At 39.3% G+C, this 25,915-nt stretch overlaps 2 protein-coding genes across 2 annotated transcripts in view; one reads left to right on the top strand and one right to left on the bottom strand.

Annotated features, from left to right (window-relative positions):
- rimbp2b (RIMS binding protein 2b) overlaps positions 1-5,678 on the top strand; it is an 83,146-nt gene extending 77,468 nt beyond the window's left edge. The window contains exon 27 of the mRNA XM_046033737.1: positions 3,417-5,678. Within this exon, the coding sequence (XP_045889693.1) occupies positions 3,417-3,614 (198 nt within the window). The 3' untranslated portion in view covers positions 3,615-5,678. The remainder of the gene's footprint in view (positions 1-3,416) is intronic.
- piwil1 (piwi-like RNA-mediated gene silencing 1) lies at positions 4,601-21,732 on the bottom strand. Its single transcript, XM_046033740.1, has 21 exons — positions 21,591-21,732; positions 20,970-21,063; positions 20,062-20,164; positions 17,769-17,897; positions 17,456-17,670; positions 16,229-16,350; positions 15,914-15,994; positions 13,703-13,900; positions 13,447-13,555; positions 13,133-13,259; positions 12,739-12,856; positions 12,177-12,291; positions 11,891-12,078; positions 11,316-11,388; positions 10,916-11,116; positions 9,547-9,650; positions 9,304-9,374; positions 9,060-9,213; positions 8,678-8,803; positions 8,440-8,587; positions 4,601-6,310 (listed from the first exon to the last, which is right to left on the bottom strand). The coding sequence occupies exons 2-21, from the start codon at positions 21,036-21,038 to the stop codon at positions 6,194-6,196; spliced, it is 2,568 nt and encodes an 855-aa protein (XP_045889696.1). The 5' UTR covers positions 21,039-21,063; positions 21,591-21,732; the 3' UTR covers positions 4,601-6,193.
- Between the last annotated feature and the right edge of the window lie 4,183 nt (positions 21,733-25,915).

Below are 25,915 nucleotides of genomic sequence, written 5' to 3'. Positions count from 1 at the left end.
AATTCCTAAAAAGCATTTCTGTAAGAAGCTGCTTAAAAGCCTGCTGTGTGCTCCCGGTGACAGCACGCTGAATTATGCTTTGTAGAATTCTACATTCAGCAGTTTTCAAATTCTGGGTTAAGTTTGGCAACTATATAACAATTATAAGACATGTATATCTCAGAAACAAAGTAGAAGTAATTAAAACTGCTCCAGTTGAGGAAGATTGAGGATTTCATTAAAAGAAACTTTTGCACTATGCCTATCAAGCATTATGTTCTTGCATGAGAAACGGCTATTTTGCCAAACACATTGGCTAGTCCTCAAAGTTGTTTCTCCTGTAATGTCAAAAGTGAAACTCTTTAGAATATTATGTTAGCTAAGCAGCTAAACGGGGTCTTGTTAGAATGAAATCATTTAATTTTACATTTTCCCCACATTACATATAATATAAGACTGACTGTACACTGAAACACAGAAACAATGTTATTTATTTACAGTATTTCAATGTCATGTCATACATTGATCATCAGCTGTGAAGATGCTGAATTCACTTGCGATAGCTTTAGCCTCAGTCTATCATGTATGTAGCATCAACTGCATACTTAAGACTCAGTTACAGTTAAATTCTGGGTCAAATGTGGGTAATTTCACAACTATGGCAGTTAGAGTTCAATACAGCATGTCAGGGAGTCTCACTGTCCTTGTGTCCTCCTTAGGGCGAGCTCAATGGACACAAGGGACTTGTTCCTTCCAACTTTCTAGAAGAAGTGCCTGATGATGTAGAGGTTTTTCTCACTGACTCACCATCTCGATACCCCCAGGACACTCCAGCACGGATAAAGACCAAAAGGGTACATGCTCCTTCGCAGTACTAGCCCTCTGTCATCCATTTACTCTTTTCAGTTCCCGCTATCTCCTTAGTTTTGTGTCTGTGCGTGTGTGTGTCTCATTGAAGTACAATGGGATTTCTGACTTTGGAGCATTACACTGTAAATAAATAGATGTCTAGAAGATCTATGAAAATAAAACTAAGACTAATATTTGACAGAGGTATTTTTATTTTTCATGTTTACTGCTGTGAAAGGGGGGACGTTCTGCATTGTATAATACATGGATCTATTGTATTCATAAAGCATTCTCAATGAGAGTAAAATGGAGGGGGAGCTCCTGTGACTTTTTACCTGTTCTGTCATGTCTTGAAAAACAGCAGTTAACACGTTTTGCACATGCATATTTAGCATTCTAACAGATGCTTTATGAATATATTCTGTGTTTGAACTCAAAAATAATTTCTAATAGAGTAAATAGTTTTGTTGTACTGAAAGATGAACTATGTAGTCTGTAGCTCAGCATGTTCTATAGTCCAGATGCATGAATTCTTGAACATTTTATATAAAGATAAGTCTAGTGTAGTAACTTTTGTATCTGCTCCTGAACGCCTTGTTTTGTATATTGCTTTCTTGTAAAGTAGCACGCAAAGGTCACTTAGCCTATGTTGCAATCAGAATAATTTCAGAAGTAAATTATTTACTAAATGTAAATATGTGATGTTTGTGTTTAACAAATAATGCAATTGTTAATATAAATAGGTGTCATCAGATATTTATTTCCTTGTGTTCTAATTTGCCATTGTCATAGTGCAAAATATTGAAATGCCATCACCATATATTTTTTTTTTTTATTTCTTTTCCTCACCCGCTTGGAAAAACAGAAGAAGAGTGTTCATTTCACACCTTAAAGGCTCTGTTTCCGTCACGTAAGTGAGCAACTGAGGATACCAAGATTACGCTCCCCTCGTCTAATGCAGATGACATGGGTACCCTTAGTTTCTGGTATGAAACATGTGTACTTTATATGACTTTCCTTTAGTGCTGCTATGCCTTCAGGTAGTTTTAGGAATCTACTTTGTTCCACCAAAACACTCAATACTGTGTGCTGGTAGGAGATAGAAACCCTAGCCAATGCATTAGACAAGAAGTATGGTATCTTCAGTTGTTTCTCTGAGTGTTGTACATGACAATGTCCGTCTCCTGCAATAAGTCTCCTGCTGTAACTCATGGTAAGCTAAAAGGCCATTGATGTACAATAACCCTCGATTATCAAAAACGTTCAGTTAAAATTAACGGTACTAACATTTAGACGTCTTTAAGTGCAGTATGACATGCTGACATCCTAGAAAGAAATCCAGAAAACCCACCAATTCTATGCAAAAACCCAAAGAAAAGCATAAAGCTTTAAAAAAGTTCTCATTTGGTTTTACAGTTCTAATGTAGCTAGTTGCTTTTTGCTATTGCAAACTTTGGGACCGGTTTTCTTGTATGCAAAGAATAATGTGAAATGGTAAAAAGATAGACATTTATGAAATACAACAAATGTTTTGGTCAAATCATTTAGCATTTTGGTTTTCAAATCAGTACTAATTTAGTGAACCAAGAACTACTGATTACATTACCAACTAATAGTTATTTAAAGTGAGACTATGTAACTTTTGCTAAGAAGTGGAAAGTATGGCTACAAATGACAATTATTGGATAATGCTAAGTTATTGTAACAGTAGCACAAGTGGTGAAGAGTCAGTGAACTCACTCAGTAATGTCCATTATACAGCAATATTTACGCAAGGTTTGCCAACAATGTCCACCATAAGCTACTTGTCAAACCAGACAAGGCTGTAGCAGCAAAGCCCGAGTGAATTGAACTGAGCAATGGTGCGTTTTGTTTCTTAAGATTTTTACTTTTAATTTGTAATTAGAAGAATGATTCATTTGTTCTCTCAAAAGTTACATAGTCTGGCTTTAAAATCAGTATAATCAAATACCATATGCTGCACAATGATTTTGATATGTTACACATCCTGGTGTTTAAATTATATTAACACACACACACTATATCTATAAATATAGCCTCATGAATGGAATCTTTAACCATCTGTCTTCCTAAAGTGCAATTTAAAGGAGCCTTTTAGCTCATGATTACAGAAAAGGAGTAGTGACTAGTAGTTTCTCTGTAACTAAGTGTATCAGTAAATATCTACATATATTTAAGAGGAAGGAAAGTGAACGTGATATTAATGTCCTGAAATGCAAATGTATGTTTGTGAGAGAAACTGCCCTGCCTTTGATATTCATTGTTGGGAAATGTTGTCACCTTTATGTTGATGTGGAAGTTAGTCAATGTCATGCTTAAATTCTGTGTTGTTGTAGCTTATTCATAGTTTAAAAAAACCCAACTGTTTCTACCTGAGATGGGGAGGGGTGGAGGGAGGGAGTGTGTATCGATACCTGAGTGCACAGGACATCCAGGGAGGTAGACTTCAGAGCTATGGTGGCCCTTCTGAGACAGAAAGGACTTAAGAGGAGGGGAGTAGTGACTGAGGTGTGAGAGACCGCTGGCTTTTTAACACCCTCAACTGTCCCTTACGGGTCTCCCATTAGGTTCCATTGGAAAAATCGGGTCCGCCCAGAAGAGCAGCCTCTCCCACAGTGCGTCCACACATCCCTGGCTCTGGCCCTGCCACCGTGGGGCCCGGGAGTCCCATCAGGGTCCCACTGGACATGTACTCCTCCAAAAAGAAAAAGGGACTGCTCTCCAAAGGGAAGAAACTATTGCAAAGACTTGGCACTGTAAAATAATTTGACATACTTGGAGAGTCATCTACTTCTGTCATGTAAAAAAACAAAATACAACAGCAGACAGGTGGCATTTGTGAGCTTAGCAAATGCTTTATTCTTGTACATCTGTTGTATACTAGAATATTTGTATTTTGTTAACAGTATGAACTTCTTTTATTCAATAACACATTTCATATTATGGTCCCGAGACCTAATGGTGTCGGCCAACGTAGTATTGAGTATCTTACCTCCAAGAGGGCCCAGGGCATTCTCCATTTTGCACTTGATCAAGTCTGATGGCACTTAATACACCACATTGAGTCCGACCAGTGTACAAAAAACTGAATGTCATTCAAACGCCGAGGGCTCAGTTAGACCATTTTGAGTCCGAAGAAAAAGATGGACTGGAGGGCCTCGACTTGAGCTTGTTTGAAACAGCCTGTCGCATAAATAGTATGAGAGGTCTGCATGCTTTACTTCAGCACATTCCCTCTTGACCCCCTCAAGAGTGCATGCATTGTGATGGGCTCAGTATGGAACCTAGAGCAGTACTTTAACACAGCGTGGCTGACTTGCTGTGCAGTATTACTGTGACAAATCAGCAGAATTAACTCCTACTCTTCTACCCTATCTCAACACCTGATAGAGGCAAGAGCCCCCCCCCCCCATCACCACAACAAACATTTCACACTTACTATACTAAATAAGCACATACTGTACCTGCAACAGGGTCTCTGCAGTAAAATCAGCCTGAATGGAAATGCCTAGTAGATCCAACCTCCATGTATTTTGCCTTATAATCGCACAATGGTAAATACTATGTCCAGTAGAGCATGCAGTTCCATGCCTACTATTCATTTATGTTGTTACTTCATAAAACAAGAAATGTTTGCAGTTGTTAATCCTGACTTGTGATGTGCAGGGTATTGTATGACTGTCGTGATTTCCGTAAGACCAGAGCTTACAAACATCTGTCCAAGACTCCTGTGTTGACAAAATCATGCATATTCATGTCCCCAAAATATTTTTATTTTAGAAGTATATCTTGGAAAATAGATGACTAGGACAAAAATTCTCCCTGTACTGTTTGGGGCTACGGAGTAAAATAAAGGGATTTTATTTTTTACTTGAGTTCACTGTTTTTGATGCCACACAGATGCACATCTGATTTAAAACAATGAATATTCTACAAAGAAAAATATTACATGAACAGATTAAAGAACAAATAGAAGTAGTTACTGTGTGATATCAGCAAATTAAGCCCTATTATTGTTCAACATCTGAACACTTTTGGGCTTCACTAGTTTGACGTTTTCACAGTAGTAAACAGTGAGACACAAGGCTACCTCTACCCTTCTAACCCAAAATCTTAGATCTGAAATGTTTATTCAAGCCAATCTGTCATCAATGCCTGTTTAGTGTGTCCCAAGTTATGTTGGTGCAGGATACAAGTACTGTATATCTGTGTGCGTGTGTGTATCTATATATCTACACCTTAATGTAGAGTAGTGAATGTATGATGAATTGAAAGCCAATGTATCTTCAAAGCTGCCCAAAAGGATTGTGCAGATGTCCGTCTTTGTGCGTGAAATGAGACAGTCCACCTTTTATTTCCTCACACCATTCTGTTTTCCATTTCATCCTCATGTATCTTGAGATCTAGCCTATTTTTTCTATACACACACACACAAGAGTTGAACTGAAACTGCCAAAAAAGAATGTATGCAAAACATTCTGTAATACTTTCTGTACAATTCTCGGCCGAACAGCCATGTTAACCTATGGTTAACTGTAAACTGTACATCTTTTCCTATTTCTGGACCATGTCTTCAGACATTGCTTCTATTCATTTCGAGTGACTGTTGCTCTTTTTGTACTTTGTCCATTTGTAAAATTGTTTTTAAATGTTTATACTTGATTTTCAAACTGCCTTTTTTGTACATTAACTTTATAATCAAACAGTGCAAGCTTTCCCCATGGTGTCTTGGAAGACCATATTGTTTAAAAGTCTGCAATTGTGTGCTAGCTTTATGATAAGAATTATCAGCCTATATTGATGGTTACAAATTATTGTGTGGGTGTGCATGTGCAATCTTTTCTATATAAAAAAAAATAAATTTGATATTTTGTAATGTTTGCATGTGTGACTTAACTTAAACCCCAGGAATAACATTCTACTCAAAGAAATGTTTAATGAGCCATCTCAAAACGGGGGGGGGGGGGAAGCATGAAAAACATGTAGTCTTTTATATATATGTGAATTCACAAACTCAACATCTTCACCCACATGACCTTTCAAACTTTAAGTGCATTTCCAACAATAGTCAGGGTGCATATTGATCATTTTATCATGTGCGCTTGTATTTGACCTCTGAAAAAGTGAGTTTGTCTTTTCATTAAACTCCAATATGCAATATAAACCTCTTAAACTGCCTAACTCAACACACAAGGCTACATGTCTCAATCTGATGCCAGAAATGCAAAGTCACTCTTGGCATCATCAAAACTTAATTTAAAACTTAAGAGAACTTTTAACGAGTATAACGAGTTAACATACAGTTTGTAAGTCAGAGCCAAACAAATCGCATGTCTTTTCATCCTTATAGGTAGTAGAGGAAGTCGTCTAGTTTGATATTGGGCTCCTTGTGGATGCTCTGACCCACAAGGAAAGCCAACTTGTGGGCGTACTGGCAGGGAGCAGGCACTCTGATGATCCCCTAAAGCACAGATGGAGAAAGTTAACTCGAGCCCATCAATTCCATGATCACTCTGGCCTACTACTATATTGTGCTAAATCTGTTATTCTAATATCAGTGATTCAGTATTTCCCACAGGATTGAGAGACTACGGTGGGTGGGCCTCAGACTCTCTAGAACAAGATTTGTGCATTTTAAAATTAAATGCATTAATTTGGTGCAAGATTAAGAGGCTAGAGATCTATGAAGAATCTTGCACTTAGGGATAAAACTGTATGAAAATTTCACATCATGATTATAGTGACCAAAATTATCACGTTATCAGTATTATCAGTGCAGTGGACAAATAGACTGCCGACAAACAGCAATAGAACAACGTGTAGCGTTTTTACAAGAGCAGCAACACTGAGCTTCAGTTTACACACTGTTAGCAAGTCAGAGACAAACCAAAGCTTAAAGTTAACTCACCCTGCTTCACTATAAAAGGTTATTTTCTTCAATCAAGTTTCCCTCAGCACTCAAAAACTAAAATACGACCAGACTTCAGAGTGACTGAAAAATCTCCGCCGTCATTGACCCAAACAAACCCGTGTTGCATTCTGCACATCCGCGCCTGCTTCTGAGACACGCTGGACAGTGTTTGCCGTGAGATTATAACAGCACGGGTAACCGTACCCGGTTATCATAGTAATTAAAATGTGTACGGTAATAACCGCCGGGAATTTTACCATGGTTAACCGTTATTCATTTAATCCCTAGTTGCACTCGTTAACAATGTTGTGCTCTAGTAAACTATTTGATCATAAACCATTGTTTAGCTATAAGTTGATGTGTGATGAAACCGCAAAAAAAGGCAACAAATTTCATGTTTTATCTAGCAACCTGAAATCAAAGAATAGAAAATAGGATAAGTGATTTCCCAAAATTTGTTTTTACTTTTAATGGACACGTGTAATGTGCTTTATACTTTCTGTGAATATAATCCAATTAATCTCATTTCTATCCTGTATAGACACCTTATTTTGAAAACCTGCCGTTGTCACGTGTATCCGCACGCTAAATTCTAAAGTGGTTGAAAAGACTAGAAAGGCGCTATACAAGTACGGAGCATTTACATAGGCAGATTCTATTCGTTTACTGCACATGATAACACGTTATGCAGTTCAGTCAACCAACCAGCATATCTAGAAATGCTACAGACTCCTCTGTCAGTTTTTCGGATCATTGCAGTCACCATCTTCTAAAGACTCATTTGTTTTCATGTAATTGTCCAGTGTCATTGTATTACCCATTTAATATAAAATCTGTTGCTGTTATTTAATTTTTTTTATGCAAACAAAATGGCAATTTTGTTTGTAGTTTCCGATATAAAACTTGTTCAAATGGTTTCACTGTGTGTATCAGTACATTTTAACAATACCGTGATAATTTTGGTCACTATAATCGTGATATGAAATTCTCATACCGTTTCATCCCTACACGAAAGGCTTGAATACGTGTGCACTCCTAATTTAGGTGCAGCTAGCTTAATCACCACCTCACAAACGTGTGACAGAAACACTCCAAGCGGATCAGACTGGCAACATTACCGTAGTTACCTTAAAATAAAATTGGTTTTCTTGATCGGATGCCAAAGTCTGTGAGCTTGCCAGCTTACTGTGTTTTCAGACCAAAAGTGAAGCCAGCGTTTGGGGCGGTGAGTTTACATACGAAGTCAATGCAAAGACGGGTAGAGCCCCGATTTCCTGTCGGGCGACGCGAAGCACTTTGAATTTGCGCGGGTTCTAATAGTCTTCTTGCGTTGTGTGTGAACACTTGCAGCCCATGTACTGACGTGAGGAAAGTGTGAAAGGATTAAATTCACGTTTGGTCTGAAAGCAACATTAGCGCAGCACGGAGCAGCTCACACAAACACAGGTCTGTAATGTTATTGTGAGATGTGTTAATATTTTAAATTACAGGCTCCATGGTCTCATAATTGATGGGAAACACTCAGTAACTTAACAGGTTGTGCCTAACTGTAATAAAAAGCCTATTCCTGTACTGAAACACATTCAATGCAACCGCAGTTACAACTTTTACAGCACAAAGTACTGCACGAGTACGACCATCCAGGATGATATAAACACAGTGATTCAAATCCAGCCTACCTGCCAGTTGTAGTACATGTGGCACAGCTTGTAGGTAAGCCGCTGCATGTGATCAGGCTTCAATCCACTGGTGTCGTACACAACATTGTAGTGGGTTGGGGAGACACTTCCACTGCGGACAGCCTGGCTCACGATGAAGAAGTCATACCTGGCGAGCAAAGGTTGCAACAGTTAACTACAATAAATTAATGAATGAAAAGATGCATGAACAGCACACACCCCAAAAACCCCAACATACCACTCTGGACGGGTGACTTCCGAGTCAACGACGGTTCCTGGGGGAGGGTTGGTCACCTTGCCTTGCATGTGTGCGAAGAATCTGCTGCTGATGCGCTTCTTCACCACCACCACACTCAGCTTGGGCCTAGGATGAGCAGATTGAGAGGCTCCATGAAAAATGGGCAATTTACTGTATTAATAGGAACTTTGTTTAAGTTATTTTGGTGTATGATGCTCCACCACTAAGCAACTAATATGAAAGAACTACAAAACACTCAAACCAGAGTCTCAGTTGTACGCATTACGATGCGTGTAGTCAGCACGTTGGAGATTTAATTAACAGCTAGCAGAAGGTTCTTGAAATTGCTTTTCAAGATATAAACTCTGAACAAGCAACTCACGAGTAGTCCTCCCCCATGGACTTGATGGAGTCCATGATCTGTGAAACCTCATAGTTGACCACGCTGTGCAGCTGGCCGTCTCCCACTCCATCTCGGTACACAATGATGCGCGAAGGCAGGCAGCCGTTTATCTTCAGATAGTCTTTCAGTGCAGCTGGAAAACAGAGTTAACAGTTATGCTCAGATTGTCAATATAAAAATTAACATAAATTAGATAATTGCAAAATTTAGGAAAGTAACGTGCCACTTAAAGCCTTCTTTAGTCCGTCCATGATTTCCTGGCCTCTGTGCTGCAGTACACACCTTGAGAACCACCTGAAAGAAATTAGAAGCATCACAACTTATTAGCTGTACTACGACTTTACTGCCGTAAAGCAGACCTGTGCACATGTGAAGCCTAAATTAGACTGTAGACCAAGCAACTGTGTGGAAGATAACTGAACAGTTCAAGGCACAGAGTTTCTACAGTTATGTTGTAGAAACTAACCTGCTCATGCTCTGGTTGAGGCTGGCCACTAGCGCGCCAATGGACCTTTTCCCTGCAGCACTGTCATGGTAGCAGTCAATGCCCACAATCATCAGCTGTTTCAGCTGCGCGAAGATGGGACAAGTTAGCAGTACAGTTTTATGTTACTTCCTATTTGTAAACTTGTGTTTTTACCCCAAACCTTTGAATGGGCTCAAACTATCATGGAAACTAATAGAGTGAAAATTTAGGCACCTCACAAGTTGATTCTGAGGGTTGCGATGAGATCATGCATCTGGATGCATCAATGTTTTTTATTTCTATACACATTTTTTTCCCCTCCTAAGTCTCACTGAGAGTTAAGGCACTCAAATACTGGTGTGATGTGAAAGAGAAAAAAAGACAATCAGTAATGCTCCATCATTAACTGATTTGTTGATAATTTCTGATCTGCAGCTTGCACGTGTTTATACAGTGCAGCCAGAAAAGACTGATCAACTGTACCTGTAAAGGCACACTGTAACAGGGCTCAAGTTTTTTGGCCATATTTATTTTGGCCATTTGCTGTTCTCTTCAACATCAAGATCATGCGAGTGTGGTCACCTCCAGTCTTTTTTCATGTTCTGCTAACTGGCAATAATTTGTGATCTCAGGTTAATTAGCAGTGGGGCTAATTATCGTGATAAAATAAAATGAGATTTTGTCATCCCAAAGGCTGCAATTACACTGCACGTTACGCTGTACCTTGACTTGTTGTACAATGGCCTTAAGCTTGACAGAAGCTGACATGGCAGAAACTTTAGTGTCACACAGAGAATGAAAGTAGCACTCGCCAAATGCATGACCGTGCATCCAGACAGTGTGTCCATAGTGAACATGCTGTTCATTGAACACTTGTTTTTGGTGAACTTAATGCATCAGTTTGTATCTCACTGTAAACTTCTGTAATCAGATTAAAATCATATCTAGAAACAATCTGGATAAAAGACAAATTTCAATGCAATGTGTACAGGGGTCATTGATTAATACCCACAATACACACCTGACAAAGAGAATGACATTTGTACATCTCCAACCAGGAATAAACCCTCCAAAACAAGATAAAGCAAAGATGGCAAACAAGAAGAATGTTTTGTTTGCCATTTGTTAGTCGAAGTCTTTGAATCAGGTTTGATTTGGGGCTGGTTGCAGAGACTCCAAAAGATATTCATCCACTTGCAAATGCTGTTTAGTGTCATGTTCAAATATGCCGTGATTAAAATTATTCAACACATTACACAGTACCATTTTCATTGTTACAAAATGACTACTACAATTCTTGTTCTCCCATAGCACACCTTAACTTTTAACTTCTGTGACATACAAACTAATTAGTGTTAACGTGACTTACAGGGATCTCCACACTCCAGAGTTCTCCTCCCATCTTGCAAGCCATCTGCAGTGCAATCTTTGTAGCCACAGTCATTAGTGCCTGGGGTCGGCTGAGGGTACGGGAAATCACACACTGGCTGGGAGTGGGGCAGTCCACACAAAGGTACTTCTTGACACTGTCGTACTTGTCCTTTCTGTTGTTGGGGAGGACCACCACCACCTAAGAAATACAAAGGAGTGGAAGGTCTCATACTGTTTTGTTATCTCTTTGCCTCACAAACACACACCCCAAATGTAAACAGCTGCAATGCAACCATTAAAGTTCATACATGGTTCACAAGACATGTCAAAGCACAAATAATAAGCAGAAGTCAATCTTGAGAAGGTGAGGGTTTTGTTCCTTCCTTTCAGTAACTCACCATCTGTGTTTGGGGTCCAACATTGTGCTGCAGGGCTCTGAGGAGAGATTCCTGGTGATCCTCATACTCGATCCTGAATGAAAGGACAGTTTACAAAAATTAAATTACATAACCACAAACATTGTTATGGTTATGTTTAGTCAAACATAATATACTTAAGGATGACTAAGGTTAGGAAATCCTTAATATTGAAATCTCATTACTAAACAAACAATTCAAAAACAAAAAAAAAACAAAAAAAAAAAAAAATGTTTCATGCTGTTTAAATTGTTTTGTCCACACCATTTATAACAATGAGTGTAGAGTTAATATACTAATCAAAAATAATTCAACACCTCTCAAACCGTTTCAACAATAACTGAATATTATAACCTTCATGTACTAGTCTGCATGAGCTGTAGCTATAAAACTGGGAACAAAGTGCATTATAATGTATTCTACTCACATTTTCCCCCAACTAATTTCAGGCACCTGAGCATCATAACTCATGTTGCAATCATTTCCCATCACTGGGTGGGTGGTGCAGAAACCCTCTCTTTGACTGTAGGATACATTGTTCTTATGCTCAGACTCACATGACAGCTCTCTGTATGCGTATCCCAAGTGGACCTGAGACTTTGTTGAGAGTCTGCAGGAGGGACTGGGCTTCGTTTCCGTTACGACGGGTGTGAAACATGAGCCAGTTAGTCAGGGGATATGAGCTGATCAGAGGCACCCCACGCATCTCTCTGGACCAGTCAGCTGACATGGGGTTGTAATCATACTAGGTGACAAATAGTTACATTAATCTCACAATTAAGGTCATGAATCAATCCATTTAATGACTTAAAAAACAAATTTATGTAACCACAAGCACTATACCGATCTTGGTCCCTGGAAAATCTTTTCCCCTGGGAGAACTCTGCCAGTGAAATTTAGGAGTTTCTCATCAAAGTTGAGTCCCCACTTATCCAACTCCGCCTGTGCTTCAGCATTCCTATGAAATCATTTGAAATTCATTCAAAATCAAAGCCTGGGATTATGGTGCCTGAAGATGTTGACAGGGAAATTTGCTACATTAACTTCGGTGCATATAAACAGACTAATTACACAACCTGCTGAGATGAGGGCAAATGACAGTAAAGAGCCTTCGTGATCGATTAAAAGATTAATATAAATATTTACAAACATTTATTTTATCAAGCATGGAAAGTAGGTGACAGGATTAGGGTTAACATGTGACAAATCACTTCTGTGATGACAACTTCTCCACCACAAGTAGGAGCAAATTAGGAGTAATTGGGATTTTCAAGGTCTTGATTAGACCTATTCTGCGCGATGGCAATGATCTGCTACAACGTCCCGTCTGTGTCAGTGTGGCCAAAGTAGACAGATAAAACACGGCTCTAACTGACGTAGCTGGGACCCACTGATTATCACCTACTTCCGTATGTTAGTGACAAATCTGTTGAGGCGTCCCTCCCTCTGCTCTGGGGTCAATCTGGTGTGGCCGCTCAAGTCCCTCATGATGTTGAAGTCAGCTCGCATCTTGTCAGTCAAGCCTGTCCAACACAAATAAATTTTCATTTTAAGTTGTTTCAAATTTCGTGGATGACATCCAGACAGACATTTGGCAGGAATTGCCATCAATAACCACGCAGGTTTTGAACAGTCTGTCAACACTTTTCTGCTCTTGACTTTAGTCATGTGATCAAAGATTATGTCTGTGCAAACTCTTGGATGAAGATACACACGATAGCAATGCTATAGGTGAAGCACTAAATGCCTAAATTGTTGACCTATGTCTGAACACAGAGTAAAAAACAGAGGAAAATAACCTGTGAGGTAGCACAGCTCTGGGATGAGCATAGCCGGGCCAGGAGGTGGTTCTCCAGCAGCACCCATCTTCTTCACATGACTTATCAGCAGCACCTGGCTCCCATCAGTGATGTCCAGACCGTATTGCTTATAAGAGACGGCATGCATATTTGAGTGCCAAACCAGATTTAACAAAAATTCCTTCTATACGGCATCACAAGTATTCCCCTTAAACCTCATTTACTTCCCAAGAGTACGTGCCAATACAGAGTTCAATGCAATTCAAACATAGGCCCAGTTACACAAATACTTGTGCTGGGTGCATGACACTTACTGTCTTGTAGTAGTTCTTAAAGGAAATATCTGTGTCTCCTCTCTTGAATGTGTTGTTGGGAGTGTGATCCCATGCAATATCATCGATCCTGTAGGTTCTGTTGTTGTACCTAAAAAAGGGAGGCAGAAAGAGAAGAGTTCAATTTACATACGGATGCATTTGTGGGGCAGATAAACATCACTTTCAAGCCCAGTACTATAAAGCTGCAATAGTGCTGCATATTTTTCCAAGAACGTGTGTGTAATGTGGATCTTACTTGGTGAGGACTATGAGTCCAACAAGCTCCTTGGAACAGATCTCTGGGAAGCGTTGCTCTCCACACTGTTGCCTCAGGTTTATCATAAAGTCAAGGACTGTCTCACTGCGCAGCACCCTGTGGCTCACGTCAGTACACAGCATGATGGCAGACTCATACTTCAAGATGGTGGTGGTGTAGCCCGGCCAGATGGTCAGCCTAGGATATAAGTTTTATAAACTTAATAAAAACGTTGGTTTCAATCATTGAAGACTGCCCATTAACACAACTCCAGCTAAGTGACCTCTGCAGCCTCTCCTATTTGGAGAATGATTTTAGTTAGAGATGCACTGATTGTTTGGCCACCGAAATTGGCTAACAATTGCAACCAAATAAATAAAAAAGCACTTTCGGTGTTTGTCCTAATGTGTCAAAAGGCAGAAGAAATTTTACTGAACAAGTACGTTGACATGTCAGCAGTGTGGAAGCATTTTAGACACAAAACTCTGACACTGTTCTGCTGAATTGTCTCCTAGGACATCCACTCCATCTGTGGCTGACTTCTTACAAAAGGCAACAATACGATCTGACCCGCTTTGAGTGTTTCTGTCCCTCGTTTCAGACGGCGATTAAGATAGTTCAACCTACACCTTCATGTTAAATCCACTGAAACTGACCAGAGCGAGCTGACAGGCAATTTTATCCTGTCATTTTCTCTCTTTAAAAAGACAAGTGTTGCAGTATGAGAGTCCTACCTGAAGAGAGGCTGTGAAGTCTTCATGTTACACAATACGAGAACCACATTTCTCCAATTGGGTCGGACTTTATGAATTTAGCGCGAGGATACACATGTGACAACGTCCAGTTTTCAAAATAAAGGTGTCTATTCAGGATGGAAATAAGAGTAATTGGATTATATTTACAGAAAGTATAAAACAAATTACATGTGTACATTAAAAATTTACTTTACCAGACCCTCAGGCCTCGGACCCACCCACCATATTCTCTCCAAATCCTGTCAGATTGAGTAAAAAGCACATTTTGACCATTTAATTTATGCAATGGTAAAAAAAAAGAAAAGGCAAAATTAATGAATAAAAAAGTTAACGTACTTGTTCAGTCTTCTGCAAAAGTTTGTTATATTCACTTCTGCCAAGAAGCATCATTTCGGTGCATCCCTAATTTTAGCCTTTACACCAGGAGAACTAGTATACTGTAAACCTGATTTCTTAAAACAATTAACATTTACAAAAGCAGGCCTTAAGTTCAACCCTGTAAGAAAGCAAAAATGTACCTGATAAAACTGGCAAAAAAAAAAAAAAGGTCAGACTGTATTGAGTAGCATAAATTTAAAAAAATACTTTTGTATTTGTGAAGGTTTGCTTTACACAATCATAAATAATGAGGAACAACTTATGGCTAATGCAGTGTGAATTTAAAAATATGAATGTTCTGCATTTACTTGTTTTTAATATACCCCTGCAATTTGTTTATATTATTCCTTGCATGTAAAGTATGTCCGGGTGTGCCCTGGGCACACAGCAGATGCCACAGCTCTGGTGACGCGGCTCAAAATGATCAAGCACTCAGGGAACCACGCGAATGACTTGAACATCACTTCCTGTGTCCCCTTTGTGGTGCTAGAGAGAACCCGGTAATTAGTACGTTAAGTGTAGAACACGTGAAAATTTCATGTAAATCATAACGATTGTTGGAATGAACTGAACAACAGGTGCATTTGACTTCATTCGGCACTTCACAGCGCTGACTTTCGTGATGCGCGCTGGACTTAACATGGTATCATCTTGTTACATGACATTAAAACCTCCAGCATGCATCATGTTAATTCAGCGCTGCGCAGTGACGCATGAAGTCAAACACCTATTTGCACGTAGATGTGTTCAGGCCGGGACTCTCAAACATGTAAAGTTACATCTTCCTGTGTCTTAGCAAAGCACAGACCTTCGCCGCTGCCCCAGGGAAATGCGGTTTACCGAAAACATGTATGGTCAGGACGGGTGTGTAAATGTACATCTCAAATTTGGTACCGATGTGAGCATGTACACTTCCTGTTCAATGGCAAATCGTCGATTTAGATTTTTTTGTACAACTTTTAATCGTCAATAGGATTAGACTGCACAGCAACAATTTTGAGTTGATCGGACATTTCGTGCTAAATACACTTTATAAGTCCACATACTTTGTGTAAAACAATGAGGCAAAAGGAAATACTTGTGCTGTGGGATGTTGAGTGGATCATCGGGGTTGTAGTAGTTGCGTCCAATCTGCTGCATATTGAGCATTCTCAAGATCCTGTAAAAATGAAATAATGTTTTTAGTTTTATAAATGTCCAAAAATGTTGTGGAAAATATTGATGGAATCTAAGCTTTTGTTTTGAACATGCAACACGCACAACTACAAGGACACCAGTCACAACCAAATCCAATTATTGGAGGACATTTCATTTAATTTGTCTGATGCATCACATATTTCAATCCTTACTGTGGTTTATGTTTTTAAGGAGACCTGAAAAGTGGAAAATGTACCTTCTGAATATGATGTTGTAAAACTGAATGCACACTGGTGATGTGGGTGGCAGTTCATTTGTCAGGGTGATGGTAATCTGAACCTTCTCTCCATTCCTTGTTTTGCTGTGAAGCACAGTCTCCTAAACGCAAGATTAGACATTGCAGTACAAGGAAGGAAACAATTACAAAATGTACCAATCAAGATTTTCCTCCCTATGAAGTTACAATAAAAAGTTCTAGGAATTACAATACATTGGTAACCATTCAACAGTGGGATTAGCTGCATCCTTTTTTGTACTTTGTTAAATTCTTTAATTGACAGTTGTCGGTCTTAAATTTGTTAGCAGGCATGCAAACTGGTCAGGGATAAAAAGGTGAGAAGGATATGCAAGCAGAGAAAAGCTGATGATACACGGGGCAACTTTTTGAGCAATGTTGCTGGGCAATCTTGCTAGCTGGTCTGACTGTTTTGAACGGATAGTGGCGGGGCGGGGGAAGGGGATTACGGTAGTAATCTTTACTCATTACCATTGACGGCAACATTGCCCTGCACGATTGCTCTAAAAGTTGCTCTGTGTATCATCAGCGTAAGAGTATCATCACTGCTGAGTCAGCACACATGCAGCAATGATTTAGTCTTCCCTCTTTTGTTATGTTCACAGGGAGAGAACGGAAAACTTGGCCAAAAAAACAAGTTGTTTATGTTTTTTTGTTGCATTTTTAAGAAATTCTTTCAAAAAATGATGTGTAAATGACACCAATGTCAACACATTTTGTCCTGTTGACTTACATCAGCCTACATTACATCCAGGTTGTTGCTACGGCTCTCCATAAATGAACAATTAACATTATTGGTTAATAACAGTGAGCTAGTGTATAAACTTTGCAACATTATTAAATTAGACAGGACAGTTAGCATTGTAAGCTAGCTTACTACTGTCCAAAATTAGGCTTGCTTTCTGACGGACTGTTCGTTCGGCAGTTTTTCAGCGTCCTAACGTGTTCAGCTAGACTCCGCAGTGTAGCCCTACTCTGCCTCTGATCGGCTGTTGGGATGTGGCATTAGGGGTGACAATTGGTTAGGCACAGCCAATTGTAAAGTTGCAAAGCTCACGCTAGAGTGGACTCTAGTGTAGATTTAACTGGTAGGGCTCAATGCCCCCCCCCCCCCCCCAAATATTTCTCATCGGATCTGTACAAATCACGCAGGTGACCCATTTTTTCGCTAAGTACCAAGCAAATCACCTTGCTGTGCAATCTGTGAGGCAGAAAAAGCAGAGCTCCATCAAAGCTTCGCGCTGCGCCAAGAACTTCCTCATGATGGAATAGGAGGGCAGATCTCAGCCGACGAGACTCCATTGGTGGATTGAAGTCCACATGGTACTGATACAGAACCCACTGAGGGCGGGACAGGATACGAAAGAAGTTCGCTGTTAACTGAATAACAGAACCGGATGTTCCTGCGAAAGTACACAAAATTTTGAGGATTATTCTCGACACAAATTATAAAAAAAAGGTATATATGCTGAGTATGTGTCAATTTCAAATCATGACCAACCAGACTTCGATTCCTTAACATGCTCCATAGCCTGCCTGGTGTTAATCCCTGCATCGTGAAAATCCCGGCGGCGTCCACCTCTCTCCCCCAGCTTCACCTGCTGAAATCCAGCTGAAATCTGTATAACAGCTAAAAAAAAATAAAATAAAGATTTTAGACTGTCAGGACAGCGTTGCGTACATTGCGATGAGAAAAAAAATTAACAAAATCAAACTCATACATTTATTACATCGATCAGCAGGAGTAGTTTGCACACATTATATTCCTAAGAACGTACCATTGGCATAGGAAATGTTTAATTGACTCATCACTACAGTGCAGATGGTGTTCATTCTCCAAGCCCAGTGCACGCTTACTTTTGTATGTTTTTTTTTAGACATCTCTTGGTTTTAAATTCCCAGTTCACCTGCACTGCAGTCCTTTGCAAGTTAACTTTGCTATTGGTTTAACCTCTAAACATTCCTGTAATATTCATGCAAAACACCTATTCAAGGCATTTCCAAAGTAAATTGAATGTAGTTCTTGAACCATTTGGAGAATATGCATCGTTTTGGGCTTCTCTGAAAGAGAAAACTCTGGAGTTTCTAACCCAAAATGATTGTAAGTGCTACTGGAATTGATTAATAAGTTTAAACACTAAAACTAATTTTTCATTTCCGCTTGAAAATGCTTGCTAACAAGTGCATGCAGACAACTACAGCTGAGACTTATTAGCTGGTAAACACTGCATAAAGCCTTACTTAGTCCAAGTTTAAATTTCATACCAATACCATGAAAAATTACAATTTTACACAGGTTTTTCTAAGTGTATGTCTTAGCGTATTTATTTTATAAAACAGCACTGCCCCTTTGTGGCAGGCAGCTGCATCGCTCCATATTAGCCAGTAGCTCAACATGTTCTTTTGCTGGTAGATCATGAAATTCCAAATTAAAGCTGGATATTGTTATTTTCAGAATTTCATTGGCTACTCAAAGTGCCAGTCATCGGCACAATTGCTTGCAATTGGCTCGGCCTACCCACGAAATAGGGGCTGACCCTTCCTTACAGCGCGGGCTCTCATTGGCTATTGAAACGGACATGTGAGCTCCTATTGGGTTGGATTTGGTGTCACTCGAAAGTTCAGCAGCAAATTTTAAGCCATCGTAGTTGTTTACATTCAAGTCAGCGTTATTACGGTTATAATGACATACAAGCCACGTCTGCAAGCAGATATGAAACGATGCCGCAGCAGTCCCTGGGGATTTATTGATGGAATAGTGCGTTTTGGACTAAATGTTTTTACTGGATTGGATCATCTGGACCTTTCACAAGACTGTTTTTGTTGGAATATAAAAATAAATAATCAGTGGATTACTATGAGGCTTCATAGGTGAGTCGCGTCAATTTTGCTTGTACTGGTTGGTCTGACGGAATTGCTGATTGTACCCGCTGTGGTGATTGTATCTGGAAATGGTTTGCATTGGTCGAATCACAAGGATTTTAGCTTTCAAAGGGTGTATCATATGGGTACGAAGTTAACATATCAGTTGTGTGCACATACCCAGGGTACCCCCCGGATTCTCCCAGGAGTTAAATTTAAGACCTTTTTAATACTACCTAGGATACCAACACCACTGTCCTCGGCCTCAACTACCACTTATCCGTGTCTGAATTTCAGAGACTTTGCCATTCTCCGGCAACGAGCTAGCGTTAGCTTGTTAGTAGCCCGTCAGAGATCTTTTGTTTTCTTAACTGATTCGCGCAGAGCTTGGATGCCAGAGCTCATGCACCGCGAATACTTCAGTCCAGAGCGTAAAGCTGAACATTGACGTAAACCGTAACGTTACCTGTACTGCCGTATAACATCAGAGTCACACCAAACGGAGTAAATTATAAAGTCACACAAAAAGTGTTTGACATTACAGTATTTATTTAATCCTACTAAAACGACAAGAACAAATTTAAGACATTGGTAAACGAAATTTTATACTTTTAAGGCCTTATTTTTGGAATTTTAGATTTCAGACTAATACTTTTAAGACCCCGCGGGTACCCTGATACCAAAAGCTGCCGCCAGAACTGACGACCCGTGGGAAGATGCAGACAATGTGCTAAAAAACGTTCTGGCATTTTGAGATAAATCACCACCAGCCGATACCTGCACTCACGAAGCAGACATATCATCCTAAATGACTACAACCATTACTGGCTAGCATTAAATATACCATATTCCATATATACTTTCAAAGGCCAGAAATAGCAGAGATCATTAAAATAAGAAACTAATATATATGATTTTGTGTTTGACTGTACCTTCTGCCGAAAAGGGTCCTGGAGCACCTTTCTGTCTCCCTCTACCAACCAGCTCCCCCTCAGTGGCTGGGGCAGCTGCTGGTGCAGGCTCTCGAGCCTGGCTCTTCAAACAAAAAAAAAACAAATGTTGGGAGATACAATATAGCTTTATTGTCTCTCTCTCTCTCTCTTTGGAAGGGAAGAAAGCTGTTGACCCATTTTCAGTATCTTCAATTACTCATCTCTCTTCTTTGTAGTTGCATATATGGAGAATGGCTGTTCAGACGCAATATGCCAAATTTTAATTGCCCATTTACATTTTGCACAACATATTTCCAATACAGTGTTGTGTCCTCCCTTGAATGGTTTCGTTGCAAGAGTCTCTTCCAAGCAGAATTAAGGCATCAATGTATCAAGATAACTGGTAATTAAAAAGGTAAAAGTTGCTCACCCAACAAAAGTAGTCTTTTTTTTTCTCCTCTTGGTATTAAGAGTCTCCTCTCAAATATTTTACATAGGAACAACAAGAAAAAGTATCTGAAAAGGTTTTATAAATATGAACCTCTGGAGGTGTGTTAGTGATTGCCATTTGGTGCCAATTGAGGTCTTCAAAAAGGCACAGGCAACAAGGCCTTGTAAGTAAAAACACTGGAACAGGGACTATTCACATCTCATTGCAAAAGCACCAAAACCGAAATTGCACTCACCTCCAATTAATTTGGATGGAAACAAAAATCGCATAGACATATCTAAGCCTGCACAAATACAACTAAAAAACATCCAAGTTACACTACTGTTAAATATAGAAGTAATTGATTCAATTACTGTAATGATATCTATCCTGAACATGGCCCTACATATTTCTGCATCAAAAGGAGGATCAAGGAGATATAAAAAGGTTAACTGATTACAGTAAAGGCTGCTCTTACCGCTCCAGGTGCTGCAGTCTCTTGACCACGTGCTCGGCCTCTTGATCGAGATCGTGCCCGACCAGTCATTTTAGCACAGTTTCAAATGGTACAGCTAAAACAAATAAACTAAGTTAAAGCCATTTATAACCAAAGTATTTATCAATTATTCAGATTTTTTTTTCCTGTAGACTTATCTTAATTTTTTTTTTAATTAAAACTTTTCTAGATATCAAAAATTACATAACATTTTTTAAGTTACACGTGCTTTTAACAGCCAGTGGTTTCCTCTAACCGACACAGAGCCTATGCTGACCCTGTTTAGCTAGCGGATGCTACCAAGCTAACAATAGCTGCCGCCAAATAAAACCCATTTTCTCCTTACTGCCACTAAGATATTACATTTTAAGTGTTACAAGAGTTAATTAAATCTGTTAAACTCGAGATTAATTTACAGTATCTCCGAGTGAGTAACGTTAACTGATTTGCTAGCTAAATAAAAAGCTAACGTTAATTAAATAACTACAGCTTAACATAATGTTGGTTAAGGACTCATTTTGGTTACATCTAAACTGTAAATTAGATTCTCGCATAGATTTTTAATTCAACATATGTTTTATACATTTTGACAAACATACTCACTTTTGAAGAAAGTTTCTTATAACTCACTATTCACGCCGAAAGAAATACCACAGGTGACAGCTAATGAGCGAGACTTGCGGTAATTTAGTTATAGGCCTCTTCACCGAGAAAATTAATACGCTTCAATTCCCCGCCCTCTCATTAGCCATTTTTGTCGTTTACATTAAGCATCAGTATTTATCACAAGTGCCGTGGTAATAGATAGTGACTCTAATAACGACCTTACCGAAAGGTTGCAGAACATTTTAATCAGAAAAGCCTCAGGACTACTTTTCTAAGCGCAGTGATCCGTTTGATCTAGTGCTGTGTGGGCTTTTTAAATTTTTTTTTAAACAGTGGTCTCAATTGTGACCACTAGATGGCAGCAAAGCTCGTACAGACTCGGGCTGTCTGGGTTACCAACACCTACTTCACCGAGTCTCTGATGAAACTCAGGACTCTGACACACACACACACACATATTTTTTTTATAAATCAACAGCAAAATGACGAATGTCCAGTTGAACTACAATAATAGTAGGAACTTTGAGCTAAAATATCACTTTGACTTCTTGTCATTAATCATAATTAGTAATGAAGAAGACAACTGACTGGATTAAGGATAACTTCTGGTTACTGAACATTAAATGTCAATTCTTTGAAAAATAATATAGTAAATCTACATCATAACAGTGTCTGTCAGGTTTAAACAATGTGTAAACCAAGTGAAGGTATAAATGGTAAGATAAGAAATTAGCCTAAGGGGACCCACGGGCCTGTAAGTTAGGCCTAAATGGATTCAGGCTGAAGGTATGAATGAATATAAAGTATCACCATGATTTTTTATTGACTGACAGACCAAAATAGATTATGTATGTCTTTTATGATGATGTCTACAATTAATTAAAGCACGATGGCTTTCTGAAAGATGGCCTTGTGTGTGGAGTTGATCATTCAATTTCTTTTTTGTCGAGTTTAATATATGACCATGATGAAAAATGAATGATTCAGATGTGAAAGTCCTCTTATGCACTCCTTTTAAGAGGTACCTGATCACGAGCTATTATTTCTTCCTAAACTTTTCCTCTCTTCTCCACATTCTACCATTTGAAACAGAGCTTGGCACCTCAAAGGGCATTTTGGGAAGATGTACGCAAGTCTTTCATGTCTGAGATCTAAGAGTGATTACAGATTCAGACCTGAGGGACCAGGAGGACCTGCTTCAGTCACTGTTTACCTGCTGGAAGAAGACTGAGGGGAGAAGAAGAAAAAGGCAGGGACATCAGTGTCATCATGCCTGATTGTGGGGTAAAAAGGGAAAGTCACACAGAGAGTCGCATAAGACACAGAAGTCCACTAGGGCGTATCTGTCATTGAGCATGTGAACAGTTACAGATGCAATTTAACACATACACACATAGTACTATTATGTTGTCAAAATGTTGAACAATATGCACCTGACACAAATGGCATATTACAGTAAAAGCTGTGATAATAAAAAAGTTTTCTTCAAAAATCATGCTATCTCTTAAAAAAACAACAAAGGCCTTAGAAAAAAATAGTAAAAATGAAAGAAAAAGACGAAAATGTGGCCAGGGAGAGGGCCGCAAGCTGAGCGGTGTGAGGCTGAGAAAGGTGCACCCTGCCGGGGACGTTGATGAATACGCTTCAGGCTTCAAGCTTGCCCTGCAGCCCCCAGTGGTGTGGATTCCACGCTTACGCTAATCACGCTCTGTGAGATACTGCAGCCCAAAGCTGATGAAAGGAAACATGCATCACAGTTAGTATATCAAACTGGCTGCACTTTCACAAAATACACACCCTTCATTCTTACATTATTATCATCATGACCAAGTATGTCATCATCGTCGCCTCCATCGCTGTCAGGAACATGTGCCTGTATTAATACAGTTTGGTAAATATCCATAGCATTCAACCTCACTTCCCGTTTGAAATGTTAAAGGCAAAACATGATGAAAGCTTCAGTTCTACACAAATCACAGGATTTCTATTTAGCTTGAACTGAAAACTAGAACAAGAGGGGATTCTAAATAATATGGATCTACCATGCCATGATATCAGTAAGCGGGTTAGGAAAATTAGATTATTCTCCCGCCTGCCGTGGAACCTAATCTGCTCTGCATCAGCGTGTTCCCCTTAAAAAAGACACAGGCACTGCATCACACTGACAAACACACACACACTTGCACCATGGAGTTTCTAAGCCCATGCAGAATAATCAGTCAAACCAAGCATAAAGTACGTTCAATCTCAAACAAACTGGTGTTCTATTTATATTGAAAACACCACAACGGTTTCCTGCTTTGTTAGCGACGGCGCACAGTTGGTATTGTCAAAATCACTGAGGTTCACTTCCAATAGCAGTCTGGCATCAGAAGGAGAAGAAAACTTCCAAGCAGATTCTAAAAATAGCACAAGACATGATTTTCTTCCCCAAAATATTCAAGTTTCACTGATGACTAAATGATTAATTAATAAATAAATTTAATTGAATAATACGGTATGGTTGTAATATAAAATAGTATTAAGTGGATACATCTGATGCTGCCAACAGTTATGACATATGAAGAAGAAGTTATCAACCAAGCAGCTAAGTAAATTCCATTCACTAAGGAAGATGCAATTGAAAGCTCCAAAAAAAGCTTGTAAGTGGACCTTGAGTTTGGGTTTTTATTTTGTTTCCAAGTCAGAGAATGAACTTTCATGCTAAACATTTTTTGGCACAGTCTCTAATTCTTCCACCATCTTCCCGTCCAATGTAAAGAGGAAAATTTATTTTTCTATTCTATCACAATTTAAGTAAAATGTTTTATTTTTGTGCACAAAACTAACAGATTTCAGTTAATTTGCTGTTTTTAATCTTAATCTTAACACTATGATCACCAATACGTAAATCAAGTATTTCATTTGTCACATTTTATACACATTGTAAACAGTATATTCTTTGCATTTTGAAGTCCAGGTATATTTATATTTACAAGGAAGCTTAATATTGTAATCTAAGTGGCAAAGTAATGTTGGCTCAGCTCTCAGATTTCTTGCTTTACTAATGACTGTTTTTTCCCCCGCATGTATTTGATGAGGAAGCTGAAACTACGAGCAGCAAAGATGATAAGGGCTTGTGGGTCAGACTGACACTGAACAGGGGCTACAGGCCAGGACCAGAGAACAGAATGTACATGTGATGTTAAGGGTTTGAATCAGACTCGTAATCATTGTCACATATGATGGCTTCTTTCTCTTCCAAGTCTTTCAGGAACACATTCTTGTAAACTACACAGCCAAAAATAATCCTTAAAAATATACACACACTATGGCTGAATTGTTACAAAACCAAAACATCAACTGGGTTCACACATCATCATGATTCAACCTCTTATCTACACTTTCTGCAAGCTTGAGCACCAAGGACATATGCCATTCAGGTTTCATTTGTTTGGCAAATACCATTTCCTGTTCATTTGATAACAAAAACCTTTGGCTGGTGGCCTTGACTTGTTTAAGATTATTTGTGTCTACAGATACAGGAAATCTGGGCAGAAAAGATTTTGATTCAATGGGCTTGAATTTGTCTGCTAAAGTAAACAACTGCAACAGTGAAGTAAAGAAGAGAACAATCATTTTTCAGTTTGCTAAGAGGAAGAAATGGCAACATTTAGCTGTTGCATGAAAGAATAAAAAAAATTAAAAATGTTTTGTTTGTGAATATGCTCTGCTAGCCAGCCCAAGCCTTCCCCCCCCTTTTTTTGGGAGAGGCTGAGGGTAAAGGAAGACAGCAGGAGAAGGAGCAGGAGACCTGTGCTGACCATATCAGCATCCTACAGAGGCAGCGCCCCCTTGGAGCCGGCCACAGTGAGGATGCCATGTGATCTCTGCAAAGTCAACAAGGGTTGGTCCACAGCTGGGCTACCGGAGAACAGAGAGCAGACACGTAGCAACACCCTCCTGCTGGGAGCAGCCAAGGAGATGGAGGACTCACAGCCTGCCTGTGAATATACTGTAGATTTCTCCACCTGAAATGTGAGCAGATAGCTGAGATGAATATTCTCATTTTCATCATTTCAGAAGCAATTCCTAGTTTTTGCAGCTTTAGTTTGCATGTTTTGTTGGATGCTAACCCTCGGACACCTTCCTTTTGATTATTCAACAGCAAATCTCCCACCATCTCCGGCGAGCAAACTCACAATCTATCTCCTGTGTGCCAGGGAGCCACCGCACAATGGGAGTTGCTGCAGATTTAATTTCCACAAAAGATTAAGTTGCCTTCTGCATCACTGAAACTTTCTGGGGGTTTGAAGTTGAAATCTCGGTGGTTATGCCTCTCT

The sequence above is a fragment of the Micropterus dolomieu genome, linkage group LG21 (genome assembly GCF_021292245.1).
Source record: "Micropterus dolomieu isolate WLL.071019.BEF.003 ecotype Adirondacks linkage group LG21, ASM2129224v1, whole genome shotgun sequence".
Classification (NCBI taxonomy): domain Eukaryota; kingdom Metazoa; phylum Chordata; class Actinopteri; order Centrarchiformes; family Centrarchidae; genus Micropterus; species Micropterus dolomieu.
Note: the sequence above shows the minus strand (reverse complement) of the source record. Positions and strands in the feature narration are given on the sequence as shown.

Bases quoted from the DNA above. Each gene is read 5' to 3' on its own strand.
- piwil1 (XM_046033740.1), bottom strand. From the start codon at position 21,038: ATGACTGGTCGGGCACGATCTCGATCAAGAGGCCGAGCACGTGGTCAA. The intron at 13,260-13,446 runs GTAAGTGTCATG...GTCTCTTATAAG, and splicing joins TTAAGAACTACTACAAGACA to CAATACGGTCTGGACATCAC. The intron at 8,588-8,677 runs GTATGTTGGGGT...TTTGCTCGCCAG, and splicing joins GAAGTCACCCGTCCAGAGTG to GTATGACTTCTTCATCGTGA.